The sequence below is a fragment of the Grus americana genome, chromosome 18 (assembly GCF_028858705.1).
Source record: "Grus americana isolate bGruAme1 chromosome 18, bGruAme1.mat, whole genome shotgun sequence".
In the NCBI taxonomy this organism is placed as follows: domain Eukaryota; kingdom Metazoa; phylum Chordata; class Aves; order Gruiformes; family Gruidae; genus Grus; species Grus americana.
Window position 1 is genome coordinate 4,218,525 of NC_072869.1, and position 13,992 is coordinate 4,232,516.

The 13,992-nt window shown below is 41.4% G+C and overlaps 2 protein-coding genes across 3 annotated transcripts; one reads left to right on the plus strand and one right to left on the minus strand.

Annotated features, from left to right (window-relative positions):
• Window positions 1–1,515: 1,515 nt before the first annotated feature.
• Window positions 1,516–7,415, plus strand: POLG2 (DNA polymerase gamma 2, accessory subunit). 2 transcript variants are annotated; one of them, XM_054846739.1, is made up of 8 exons: window positions 1,516–2,110; window positions 2,538–2,664; window positions 2,813–2,918; window positions 3,284–3,457; window positions 4,526–4,666; window positions 5,514–5,594; window positions 6,190–6,290; window positions 7,216–7,415. In XM_054846739.1, the coding sequence occupies exons 1-8, from the start codon at window positions 1,570–1,572 to the stop codon at window positions 7,379–7,381; spliced, it is 1,437 nt and encodes a 478-aa protein (XP_054702714.1). In that variant the 5' UTR covers window positions 1,516–1,569; the 3' UTR covers window positions 7,382–7,415. The 2 variants fall into 2 exon arrangements, with proteins under 2 accessions (XP_054702714.1, XP_054702715.1); XM_054846740.1 differs by lacking the exon at window positions 4,526–4,666.
• MILR1 (mast cell immunoglobulin like receptor 1) lies at window positions 7,410–13,768 on the minus strand. Its single transcript, XM_054846741.1, is given in 10 exon segments — window positions 7,410–7,542; window positions 9,147–9,206; window positions 9,558–9,620; window positions 10,635–10,724; window positions 11,176–11,289; window positions 11,824–12,108; window positions 12,440–12,676; window positions 12,679–12,723; window positions 13,567–13,611; window positions 13,702–13,768. Coding segments are annotated over 9 exon segments (966 nt in total). The 5' UTR covers window positions 13,736–13,768; the 3' UTR covers window positions 7,410–7,542; window positions 9,147–9,153.
• Between the last annotated feature and the right edge of the window lie 224 nt (window positions 13,769–13,992).

The window sequence follows — 13,992 nt, forward strand, 5'->3', positions numbered from 1 at the left end:
CAGCTTGATGTATTCAAGGCTGAATCTGTCAGAATCTTGCCTTGATTCTTGCTATCTAGATTATTTTGAACCTGTCGGACTCTTTTTCTGCTTTAGATCTTTTTGCCAGTCTGTGCTTAGCTCTTGGTGACTGTTCTTCTCTGAGGTTCACCTTGTGCTGTTCTTAGCCACAGCCTAATGTGCCTCTTTCTTAATTAAGAACTTCTGCTTTTTCTGTGGAGTTATACCAGTTGACAGTACTTTGGTGGTCATTCACTGTTGCTGTGAGAACTTCAGCTGGAGTCCTGATGTTCTACAATTGAGTCTAAAACTGCAGTTTTAATGTGGAAAGATCCTTTTTAATTGGCTTTGCACCATTCCCCTTGCCCAGTGCCATCAGTGCTGAAGACAAGGAAATAGATGGTTATTTATCTTTGAAATACAATATGTTGATTGTTAGGTTTCCAGGTCAGTTGCCTGAAACAAAAGGCATGAAAAGCTTGTTTTTGTTTAAAACCTTTGTACTAAAAAAGGTGTCTGCAGAAATATTCTAGCTTGTGAATTAAAATTGAGAGTGTGGTCTCTTAACAGTGATGCAAGCAACAAATAGCCTTATTCTCCCTTTAGGTGGAGAAAGCACCAACTAGCTTTGTTAAAGTGAAACCCTGACAGCTGTGTGCAGTGGTTCGAAGTGTGCTTTGGAAACTTCCTCAGGAAATCGGGGCAGAGAGGGGCTGGTAGAACTGATCTCATGGTGCATCTGTCTTACAAATAAAATTGTACGTAGCGCTACTTTTGCACCTAGGAGTAGCAACTCCTCCAGCTGACCCAATGGCCTACTAACGTGTCTTTTCAATTCTCGGTCTGTCCCTCTGGCCTGCGGGCTGGGTTGTGAGGTAAAGAACCCGTGCTGAGGTTATTCTAACCCTTTGGGACTTAACATACACGAAGTTTTCCTGACCGCCAGCTCGCAGGATGGCTCTTTCTCTTTAAGCTCCACCTTCCGGCCCGGTGCAAAGCCGCGGTTAAGTACCTATGGAAATTTCCACTGCTCCGCCAGCTGCCGCCCTGAGCGCCTTGGCGAGCGGGGGCGGTACTGCAGGAACGCGTTAGCTTCAACTCGGCTTTCTGCTTGGAAAGCCTTTGCGTTGCTTCAGACCGTACAAAGCAACGTAGAGCTGCTCTGATGAGCTCGGTATGGGCTCTCCCCTGGGCGGCTGTAACGTGTTCCCATGGCGGCGAAGTGTAGGGTTTCCCCGCGCTTCTAGTCCACAGCCTAGTGCCCTCCCCTAGGGAGGGGAAGGCCGGACGCTACCTCCTGATATGCACCCACCCGCGGGAAGGCCGGGGTCCCGGCTGCCGTGGCCAGGCTGAACCACCAGCTGCAGCGGAGCTGCCAGAAAGCAAACAGACAGGGGAAGCGCCCAGGCGGGCCTGACCAATCACGGCATGCCAGCGCGCATGCGCGGCCACCGTGTCCCCGCTCGCTCCTGACAGGCCGCGCGCCACCTCCGCTTCCTGCGCGCGCGGGACGTGGCGCATGCGCAGTGCCCGCCCCCTCCGCCATGAGGGAGGTGGGAGACGGGGAAGATGGCGTTGGGCTGCCGCCAAGGCGGCTGGTGGTGCGGCCGCGCTATCTTAGGGCCGCCTGTGCTGAGGGGGCGGCCGCTCGCCGCACGGGTCGCCGATGGGGTGGAGACCGGGTCCCCGGCGCGGCCCTACGCGGTGGCCGGCGGCGATGAGGCGGCGAGCGGGCAGGAACTGCTCGAGGTGTGCTGGCGGCGGCACTTCCTGCGGGGTGGCGCGGAGCCGCGGCCGGCGCTCCCCTGGCGCGCCTACCTCAGCGGCTGCCACCCGGGCTTCGGGCCGCTGGGCGTGACGCTGCGGGGCAACTTGACGGCCCAGTGGTGGGACTCGGCCCTGGCTTTCCGGGAGCAGGTGTTCGCGGTGGAGGCTCCGCTCCACAGCCCGCCCGCTGCCGGTGCTCCGCAGGTCGGGCAGGGTCTCCGGCTGCTGCACTCAGAGACGCTGCGCGGAGCCCTCCAGAGCAGGGGCTGTAGCCAGGAGCCGGGCGGTCCGTCTCTGGAAGTGCTGGGGACCGCGGGGATGCTCCGGGAGAGCCTGCTTCCCGGTAGGTCCCTCGTCCGTCACTGCAGGGATGAGGCAGGCGCCTGGGCAGCCTACTCGCGGTTTTCTTGCTGGGAGTGAAGCAGATGAGTTTAAGGGAGTTTTCCAGTTGTGTTAGTGCGCTGGGAAGGTTTCGTCCACACGCTGTGAATTTGCATCCTTTTCAAGGACCGGAGCAGTATGAATGCCAGAATGCACATCCAGTGCTGTCCCTTGTAATTGGGAGAAAGGCATGTTACAATCGCAGTAGCCAAAGTACCTGGAGGAATTAGGCTACAGACTGCTGAGCTAATCTCTGCGAAGCATTAATGCTAGTGGGACTGCACGTATAAACAGCATGTGTATCATATGTGTTACCTTCACTTTCAGTATAATTAAACACATAAATTTTTTCCTGTGGTTAGTAAAATTAATAGTTTGTCTTTTGACAGGTGCTTTGGCGCAGTATGTTAGCTGCTTAGAATTGGTGAACAAAAGACTGCCTTGTGGCCTCGCTCAGATTGGAGTATGCTTTCACTCTATTCCAGAAAGTGAACAACAAAAGGAAAACCTTAGAAGGTAGAGTAATGGAGGAATTAATCCCTTTTCATACTTAAACCAACTGTTTGCACTTGTTTCACTTTTGGATTATTTTTGAATACTGTTTCTTGCTTTTTCCCTGTTATTTTTGAAGGAGTTAACTTGCTGACCTTGCTATTGTTTAAAGAATAGGCGAAAGGACCACGTCTTTGCTTGCATGGTTTAGCTCTCCCAGAACTGCAGGACAGTGGCTCGATTACTGGTTACGCCAGAGGCTCCAGTGGTGGAGAAAGGTAAACCAGTGTTCCCATGGGAAACCTTGGCCTGTTCCTTTGTATCTCAGAGAGGGGGAGCAGACATGCTGATGGGTTTTATGTTGCTTGCCTATTCTCGTCACTGATGTACATGTATTTCTTGTGAGAAGCCAAAAAACTATTTACGACAAGTAGTTAAGTAGTTTACAACACGACTTGCAGACAGGCAACTGTTCTGTGTTTGTAGTTGATTTGAGATCAAAACGCTGTAAAACAGTAAAGAGGTTTGGGCTGTAATTCATAAAAATCTTTTGCTGAAAACCATAGACTTCAGCTTGCATTACAGACTTGTTTTTTGTAGTTAATGCACAGTAGTGATCACCTCTTATATCTTTAATTTTCAGTTTGCAGTAGTCCCATCTAACTTCAGCAGCAGTGACTTTCAGGATGAAGAAGGAAGAAGAGGATTTAAGTTACATTACAGCTTTCCCTGGGGGACAGAAACAGTAGAAACATTGAAGAACCTTGGCGATACTGAACTGTTACAGATGTATCCAGGGGATAGTTCAAAACTACTTGTAAGCTTTATTCTATTAAAAACCTTTTTTGATAAAGATGATAATGTGTGAGAGAAATTGTTTCTTTGCTGGTCCAGTTGCTTAGCTTGTGACTGTCTTTATTCTTTTGTTGTAAAAGCAGTACAACTAATACTCTCTAGTCGGACCTTCATTTTCAAAAGCAGATACAATAGTCTTTTGGCAGGTTTTTTTGCATAGTTAATACTTTGAAATTAGAAGTGAGCTATACTGACATGACAATTGTCAGACAACAGTCTTTACCTGTATCTGTGAGTAGATGTCAAGACAAACTCAGTCTGTGTTTTGCATTGTTAAGTTCACATCAAAAAGAACCTGTTAGTGTTTCATCTTTCCATAGCCTGTCCAATTCCGTATGTGTAGAAGTATATGTGGATTAATGGATTATAAACACTCAAATAGCTTTATAGAAGTTACCACACTCAGAAGGGGGAATGGACAAGAGGGAGACCTTTCCGCGGAATATATTGGAGAGGGACAAACTGCTAGCGAATGGCAATGTTTGAAAAGTCGGGCTGAACAGATAAAACGAGAGTAACTTGGTGTTGTACCAGTAAATTGCAACCTTCTCCTCCTCATGACAATCCTGCCTCTTTCCTAGTTTTTGCAGCTTTGTTCTGTACAGAAGGCTGTAAGGTAATCCACGAGACTGTGGGTTATGTAGTGATTTCTCAGTGTGTGGGGACATGTCCTCGTGGTCACTTGGAAGTAATCTACAAACTTCCAAAAGAAAATGCAGAGTTTCAAGTGTATTGGCCAGAGATTTAAATCGATCATCAGAGAGGCAGGACAAGAAAATAATCCCATCCTCCTCTGATCTTCTGCTTTCGCCAGTGTTACAATCTTGTCTAGTTACTGTTAACACTTTTAAGATTGCTGGTAACTTAAAAATATAAGTGTGATAGTATTTTAAATGTTACAAGGGTGCTTGAGCTCAATGCCTTGTTATACATTTAAAGTAAACCAAAGGCCCTTTGAGACAGTATTTGAGGTATCCCTTTGTGTTTAGGGGGTTTTTTGTTTGTTTTTTTTTTTTTTCCCCCTCTTCAGGGCCGAGATGGAAGGAAGAATGTTATTCCTCATGTTCTGTCTGTGAGTGGAAATCTGGACCGAGGAGCATTAGCATATCTCTTTGATTCTCTACAGCTAGCTGAGAATCCATTAACAAAAAAGAAAAATTCACAGAGAAAGGTAACTTTCTGTAGAAAGTGTAAGGAAGAACGGATATGGTAGGCAGGGGCAGGTCAAAGTACAAAACCCACAGGCAGTGTGGTAAATTCAGGAATGGAAACATCTCCCTCTTCAACATCTCTACCCTCCATTCCCTTCCCCAACAGGCAGAGACAGAACGCTGTTTGCTGGCAGCACGAGGCTGGCTGGCCCATGGCACTGCCTCTGCGGTCCTTTTCACCCATATAAGCAATTTTTCTCTCATTCTGAAATCACCTTTCCTGTTTCCCCTTCTATCTGATGAGAAGGTAGGCCCTTGCCATTCTGGGGGAATTGGAATGTAGCTGCTGTGTGTGGGAGAAAAGGAGTTTGTCTCTTCCTGCAGCATTTGAAGGTTGCTGAGAAGAGTAGGACAAGTGGGTTGCGGGTGGCAGTGGGGCGTTTCCCCAAGGACCATCGTTATTCCCACTTTTACCCTGGTTTTCTGGAGTTTGAGTGCTAGCCTTCAGACAGCACTTGTTAATCAAACAGCCATTTGGTTTTTAAGGACAGGCAGTAGACTGGATGGTAACTGCTGTTATCTCTGATTGCTCCAGCTCTGTTAGAGATGGTGGAATTCTGCTAGCAAAACTTCATCTCTTTTCTGGGGCTCAGCCAAAACGGAATAATTTCTGCCATGCTAACCTAGCTGGCATGTGTGCTAGTTATATAAAATACAGCTTGCTTCTAATTCAGGATTTTGTGCTATGAGAAAATTTTTGCATGTTTAGAACCTTAATTTCAGTGAAAAAAATTGATATTTCCTAGGTCTGTTTAGAAATTCGTGCTAAATACATTTGTAATTATTGCTTTTTTGTAAAATTATTAGGTACTTAAGCTTCATCCTTGTTTAGCACCTCTTAAAGTGGCCTTGGATGTAGGAAAAGGTCCAACAACAGAGCTGAGACAGGTAAGCTGTAAGAAAGTATTTTAATTCTGGGCATTGATTTTCCATGTAACCTTCTGTTACAATTCAGACGCTGTTTTACATTGGGGAAAATCATGCTGCTGCTTTGATTCTCGGAGATTCATGGTTGTACAGATTTCAGAGTGCTTCCACTCTGCAGCTTGTGAGCCATAGCCAAAGGAGTATGCTGCAGATGGTGGGTAGTAGATGCCTTCGCTGCTTTTAGTACTATTAATACAGTTGATAATTGTTCCATGCAAAATGAAAGAAAATAAATAACAAAATCCCTTTCAACGTGTTAATCTTTCAGAATTATCTTAATGCATGGGTCACATCTTCAGAAGGATTTTTTAGAAGTTTTTATTTAAGTCCGTCATGAAGCCAGTCCCCTCAGAAGGGAGGAAACTTACACTGGCATGTTTTTAAATAGAAATGGAGATTTAATTGATAAGCTGCTTTCTACTTTGAGATTATTTCAGCCAGAAAATTAACACTGACTAGGAATGCTAATACCACATACTAGAGTTTTAATGGTTTCTTTGTGTAGGATTTCAAACCCTCAAAGTCTGTGTTAACTTTTGTTTTTAAATAAACACAGGTTTGTCAAGGATTGTTCAATGAACTGTCAGAAAACAGAATTTCTGTATGGCCGGGTTATCTTGAAACGGTGCAGGTATCTCTGGAACAGCTTTATACAAAGTAAGGAGAAACAGTCTTTTGTAAATTAAACTATGAAGGTGAAAGATGACTTTCTGTGGACTAGCGAAAATATGCCTGCTTTCAGTAAGAAGTCATCGAGTTCAGTAACCACATGACTGAAGGCATGTATCCCAAACTCTAAGCTTGGATTCAATTGATTTATTACAAAGAGCAATGTCAGATATTTCACTTAATTTAAATACGAACTATAAGCCTTTCACATTTCATTTTTGTTTCTCTGGTGCTGTGAAATGCCTTTTAGAGACTCTTCTATTGAAAATAAATTTCTTAAGCTTAGTCATAGCTCACAGAACTGTTTCCCACCCTAACATCCTGTTTTTGCATCTGGACTGGTTCTGTGTTTAATTCTTAAGTACTATTTCAAATAGCACACTATGTCTAGTCTTGAACTCAAACGTTCTTCATGTCTGGAATGATTACCATGAGCGTATGTGATGGAATTAGCTGTGGAGATAAAAACTGCTGTTCCAGTTGAGGGCTTCATATACGATTTGTTGATCAGGAGTGAATTTGGAGCATATTGCTGCTCATGTCAGTGACTCTTGAGCATATTGATGAATATTTTTTCCCCGAGAGAAAATAAATACGACTATTTGTTCATGTGTGGTAGTCTTCAAAGTAAGTCTGGCTATTAAATAACAGAAGAAAGATATATTCTGCTTCTACAAAAATACTCTTGTAATAGGTCACTAAATAACATTCTTTTTATGTACTAAAGTAACTAAATAATTTAAGAAATGTAATCAGGAAAGCAAGGAATGTCAACAAGAAAACTGGTGTCTTCTATACTGTACAATGTCCAGTGTGCAAAAAAGAATATTTACAGCTTATGGTCATCTGTACATAACTTATCTGAATTTTCCGTACGCCAAAAGCAGTAACAGGTGTGCTTTTTTCCTTGCAGGTATGATGAGATGAGCGTTCTCTTCACGGTCTTGATAACTGATGCCACTCTAGAGAATGGAGTGGTCCAGCTGAGAAGCAGAGACACCACTATGAAGGAAATGATGCACATTTCTAGGCTGAAGGACTTTTTAACTAAGTATGTATCATCAGCCAAAAATGTGTAAACTTAAAGTTGTTGAATAAAAGAAATTTCTTAAACTTCTGTGCCTGAACTGGCTTCTATGGTGTCATGGACTCAGTGGTTTCTCTGCAAATCATTCTGCTAAAACTTGGTGGTGCGTCTGTTCGTTGTCAAATCCAGACCACGTAGGTCTTCCAGGTTACCCTGTAAAGAGGGAAGAGATGAACTAGTCCCTCATTAGCAGGGCTAGCCATATTCTCTGTCATGTCTTCAGTTTTACTATCTTCCTGAAAACAATCCATCCTAACCTAAAAATTCATCTTTCATCCGTGTGCTGCTGACACAATTATGGTCTCTGCTGGAAATCGGTATTTTATCTAAAAGACTTTCAAATCTTAAATATTTTAATAACATCAGTATGTATCTTTCTACTATCTGTAGGAATGTATTTTAATCACATGGCCTCAGTTATTCAATTCAACATTTAAGCTACTTCATCTTGCATTTGATAAACATCAAAATTGGAAATATGTTATCAAGAGTAACAGAGGAAATAGAAGAAATAAATTGTAAGCGGTTTTTGACAAGCAGTTTTGTGAACAAAAAAAAATGTGTCTACATAGAAAATGGAGAAATACTAATGTGTGATTGTACTTATGCTATACCTAAGTGTTGTAGTCAAAATCAGATACAAGAGTTGGCACAGACACAAAATTGTGTGTTTCTGATCTTCTGTAGACGTACTACATGTGTACAGCTTGTTAAGTCACTGTGTTAAAGCGCTTGTAAAGTGTATGCCACAAAGCACGTGGCCACTGATAGACATCAATGTCATGAAATACAAGAACTTGCCTTAAAAATGTCTTCTATTAGCGTGGTGCTCATTTAACTATAAATGGATTATTTGTAACTGCTACACACCAAATAATGTTAATTGCTGTATAGTGTAATTATGCTAGATATAACACAAGGTTAGCATAGCGTGGCTGTGTGACTCCCCGAACTCATGGAATTCTAGATAAGAATGGCTATGGAATGACATTAAACAACCCGGAAACATCGAAGAAACAGTCTATAGCAGGATGCAGAGTTTGTTTTGAAGGTAACTGTACCAAAAGTTAATTTTAGCATCCTGTCCCTGCTCTGAGAGCTGAAGTCATGTTGAACTGAGGAAATTGCCATCCCTGCTGCGAGGTAACTGCAGGTACACAGGCCAAATACGGATCCTCTAGCGTGTGCCTACGAGGGCAACGTAGTTGGGGTTGGTTTGGATTTTGGGGTTTTTTCTAAACACTTGACTAAAGCCTTTTGAATATCTTATTTTTGCAGACAATCCAGTTTCTACTTAAAATTGTAGAATTGTTAAATGTACAGGAACTTGGGTCTGGGCGAAAGCTTTACATCATTTATTCCTTTGTGCTTATTTATCAGATGCATATAGTGCCAGACTATATATTGTGTCCAGCAGGATCTTACCAGACAGTGATTACATTTTTTTGTTTTGTTTTTTTTATGGTGCTATTTGAGCAATAAGCTGCTGTTCGTCTCATGGGATTGTGGTCTGGGTCTTTGTTAATTCCAATTTTTGTCCATTCTGCTTTTTCTTTGAAGTTGAAGTCTGTAGAGATTTTGACTTGGGGATTTTGCTTGCTAGTAGAGAATGAGCTATATTGTCTGTCTACAGAATAATTAGGCCAGGAAACTAGTATCTAAACATCATCTCTTTCTGTGCAGACTTGGTGGTACATCCGAGGACTGAAAGATTCTTTAAAAATGCATAAGTAAGTTAATTGCAAAAGAGATCTTACCTTGTACTCAATCTCTGATGAGGACCTTTGAATAGACTGTAGCGCATGCCCTCTTCTCTGCTAAAAGACAGAATAACTTAATAATTTTTTTTTTTTTGGTACAGATACACAACAACAGAGTTAATAAACCATCAGTAACTTGGTCACTAATAACATCTCCTGCATGGTTTCATAGTGAGGCTGTTGAATTTTTGGGTCATAGGATAGTGACAGGCTTTTTATTTGGGGGGGGTTTGTTTGCTTTTTTCCCCCCTCAAAAAAGTCTTAAAAGTTATTTTAATTTCTCCATAGTAAGTAAGCAGTTTCAGTACGTAACTGCTACTATCTAAACCCTGCCTGCCCCCAGCACAATCCCCCCAAAACATATTTGTGTGCATCAGATGTTGCAATACTATAGCCTGAGGTTTTCACCTTTTTCATCTTCTCTTCTAATAACAGAAAAGTTGACGTAGTCGTCTTCTGGTTTAACAGGCTCTGGATTAAAGATGATGAACAGCAGTTAACATAATTACAAGAGACTGACCACTTTTATTTTTTGTTGTTGTTGTTGTTAATAATCTTGAAACAAGGCAGAATTGAATATAAATCTCCCATGCTTTCTGTAGCATTCCTGGGCCTTATCTGAGCTACTGTCACTGTCCTTCCTGGCTGTGTGGGTAGAACGCTGATTGGTATCTGGCATGAGCAGCTGCACCAAGCCCTGACCTAACGCAGCAGAGCAGCTACAATTCTACCTGTCTACTACATGAACAGGAAGGCAGATTTGTTTGGAGAGAATGATTCCCTTTCTGATATTTAAAAACAGGAAACGTAATAGCTTTGCTATTGGTTTGTTTGGGGGGTTTCTTTTTCCCTTGAAAATACTGACATTCACATATAAGGCAAATGTAGAAAACTACAAGTTAATAGCATCATGGCTTTCAGGTAATGTCTTCATTACTGTGTATTTTCTGCAATCCAAGTAGTACAATGTCTTAACATAGGTCAGTTGCTTTGTTGTCTAGCATTACTTCATAATTTCAGTTTGAACTGACTTTGAGTCTTGTCAAGGTTAAGAAACACGGAATAAAGAACTATTGTGTACTGAACAATTTTGAACAGAATGCAGGATCTATGTAAGTTTTATTTTGTTGCTACAACTTGCATATAGCCCACTTGTGTCTCTTAGTAAATGGGCATTGCACCTCTGATCTACTTACTGCCTTTTAATTTTCTTTTTGTCTGTAATGGCTATTTCAATCCTCATAATGAGTTGCCAAATACAATTCTTATTTTTACTTCTGTTTGCAGTAGATTTTTGTGTAGAACTTCATTTAGCTAGTTGCAGTTTTGGCTGCATGGCTGGCAGGTCGTGCCAAATACAGATCCTGAGGGACTTCAAATAATGCCTCTGCCAGGCACAGATTTATACAAATAGGATAATAGCATCCTGCCATCAAACTCCCACAAGTAAGTTTCATAACTGCCTGGGGAGTAACATGAACTTACCGATCTCTGAGTATATGACGTAGTTTTCAGACTCTTCTGCATTCATTGTTGAAGTAAGGGCAGTTGAGGGCCTAGTAGACTTAAATTTTTCTGCAAGTTGTGAAAGAAAAACAAACACATGCCTATTTACATACATAAATTTTTCTTAGAGGGAAACAAACAGCTCCATGATATTTTTTGAATACTTGGATATCTCAGATAATGTTATTTTCAGGATAAAAATTACTCCTCAACCAAGTGCATTTTAAATAGAATTTCCTTTCTTTACTAAGAACAATGAGGTCCAATTCCTTCCAACATTTATGTGCATTAAATTAGATGTTGCTTTGCTTCCCCCATCCCAGACCTGCCTTCTAAAACATAGCTCAGATGTTGTGCCTTGTCAGTGTCTTGTTGACTATACTGGTTAAGAGGAGACTTGACAACATCCTAAAATAGCAAGAGCATAACTCTACTTGTAACATGATGTTTACACACTAAAATGTACTGACAACATAAATGAGCACCTCTGGAAAATGAAACAGACATTCAAATAACTCACTTGCTTTATATGAAGGAATGATGAAAAATGGAATTGCCACAGCAAATCCTATCAGCAATAGTAGCAAGATCAGCCCAAGGGAAATTTGCAGGGGTTGAGAATACCTTCTCTCTTCTGCCAAAAAAAAAAAAAAAAAAAAAAAAAAAAAAAAGCTGTTTATGCAAGGAAATGTTGTTTCATATTCTAAGTATTTTCTGTAAATTAAAATCAAGACTTTGCCTCTCTTTCAGCTTTTGGATTAAGTGTGGTTAATGTAACTACTGAGGAGAGTCCCAGCTGCACACTGCCACAACAGAAGGAAGGGAGCTTGCTGGTGCCGGTAGATTCTCCCTTTCATAGGACCAGAGAGAAAAATAAAACGAGACTTCCCCAAGGTGGGCCGAAGGTCTCTTTTAAAAGTGAATCTTTTACAGTCATCATTCATGGTCACTGCAACTTCTACTACTATCTAGGCTGCATGGAATTCTATCTTTTTGCACTGATTTTAAAACCTCAAATTACTTTTTTTTTTTTTGGTAAAAAAAATTATTTTGAACATTACATTGCAGGAACAAAATTTCTGGCTAAAAAACTTGCATTGTTACAACATTCTGAATTTTCTGTGGTCCCTCTTTATCAACAGTGGTAAACTGTTTCACAAATGCATACCTGCTAATGTAAAGTTGAAACTGTTGCTGTATTTTGTATTATTGCGAAAGCTATTTTCAGCTTTGCATTTATAGGTTCCCAAGTCACTAGAGGAATTGATAAATAGACGAATCACAGCTGCTTCCCTCTTCTGCATCTTCACTGGGGGAGAGATGTTTTGTTTTCCCTTGAAGAATATGTATGTGATAGGAAGAGAGCCGGTTTCTGAGAGACAAGACAGGGTCACTTTCTGGCCTTTCTTCACTTGAGAGGTGGGTGAGCTCAGCACTAGTTTGGAAATTGGCTCTGTAAAAAGAAAAATGAAAAGACTGCATCACTGAGTACAGGACAAGCTCCAAAGCAAGTCTTGGAGTTAAGCAGCAACATTGGCTGATGAGATGAGCATCCAGGATGGAGGGCTTAGTGAGCCGGATCAGAAGAGCACTGCCAGCTCCTAAGGAAATAATAACCGTTTGCAGTAAAGTTCAGCTCTGCGATCAAGGCAGGCGCACACTGCAGTCTAAAACAGCACCTGCTGCAAACAAACCTGACTCCTGCTGCTGCGGATACATTGCATCAGACAAGGCTATGTGCCCCTAAAATAAACCGTGCTGAGAAGGTATACAGCAAGACATACCTATAAGGGTGAAGTTGAGACTATTGCTGTATTTTCCGCCACTGGGGATGTTATTTTTAGCTTTGCATTTGTATTCACCCACATCGCTGGCAGAGCTGATGGTCAAGTTAAACAAACCGGGGATCAAGTCTGGCCTATCTAAAGTGGATACCTTCTGATCGTGTTTAAACAATGTGTATGTGACAGGTGGAGATCCAGAGTCTAGGTGGCAGGAGAGGGTCACGTTCTGGTTCATACATTCAAGGTCCCCTGAACAGGTATGAGCCTGGGATTGGACAGTATCTCTGGAAAGAAGAAACTTCTGATTGAGTTCACTGCACCTGTCATCCAAGAAACGCTCAGATATTTCCTGAAGTATGTCAAGGATCAGGCTATCCTTATTTCTGTTGAAATAGGGGTGTTTATTTTTTCCCTGCCTCCAGTAGCGGGCAACACAACTTTGTATTTTTCAAAATCAGTATGCAGCTTCAAACACTTGATGAAAAATGCATGTCTTCATGCAAAAGAGCATATACACATAAAGCCAGCAGCTATATCCAGATGAACTAACAAAAATGCTTTTAAACTACAGCAACAATGAAGAGAAGTATAAAAGATAAATATAAATAGTATGGGATGTTAATTATAGGCTTATATGCTAGTTGAGAGGTAGCATGTGAACCTGAAAGTAAAAGCAGTATTTTATTTGTAGCTGTATGTAAATAGGCAGAATTAACCTTGCGTAAGCAGATCAAACTTTTGAATAGTAGCAGCAGCAGCCTTGACAGTCTATCAAATTAGTTTGCTTTTATGGCATTATAGAAATCAATTTGTAATAACAACTTGTAATGTCTTTTCATTGAAAATGGTAATACATTAGTCATGACTAAGATAAATTATGACACTTCTAGAGGGGAAAACTATGCTTTAACAACTTAAAGCAATTTTTACTGTACATATAAGTCAGCAAAGTCAGCAAAGAGTCAGTTAACTTTGTATAGAAACTTGTAAACTGCCTCACTGCACAGACAGGGGCAAGAGATTTAATTTTACATGAAGGTTTTGGACATTTTTAAATCCCTCTCCCATTTTTTTGTTAACAGATGATTTCAGCACATATACCAAAACCAAAAAAAGAGAGAACCTACCTTTGCCACTTGCGGTAGCTTGCTGAATCTGCTGAGACACTTGAACTAAAAGAAGAAAAGAAAGCTTTCAGACAAGAAACAATGGTTCTTGTTTAGAAAGATTTGTAATATATAAGTAGTATGTCCTTGGCTTACGGTAGGAAAACAGCAGAATTGTGAGAAAAAACATTTTCTTGATACGGAGCACGACAGCTTATGGAGTTACAGTAATGAGATCTTTGAGGAGTGGCTCTAGGGGTTGAGGAAGTCCTAAATATGGAAACAGTGCTGATCTTTACTGATGTTGGTGTAAAGACTTTTGTCATACTCCATTTACATTTAGCGTATGGCAGACACAGCAGTGGGCAGAAGAAAAAGCTTTGGAGTGAGGAACAGCAGTTTGGGATACAACTAAATGTTATATAGAGTTGTTCTAGCTGTAACTGA

Bases quoted from the DNA above. Each gene is read 5' to 3' on its own strand.
- POLG2 (XM_054846739.1), top strand. From the start codon at position 1,570: ATGGCGTTGGGCTGCCGCCAAGGCGGCTGGTGGTGCGGCCGCGCTATC. The intron at 2,919-3,283 runs GTAAACCAGTGT...TTTAATTTTCAG, and splicing joins GGCTCCAGTGGTGGAGAAAG to TTTGCAGTAGTCCCATCTAA. The intron at 6,291-7,215 runs GTAAGGAGAAAC...TTTTCCTTGCAG, and splicing joins CTGGAACAGCTTTATACAAA to GTATGATGAGATGAGCGTTC.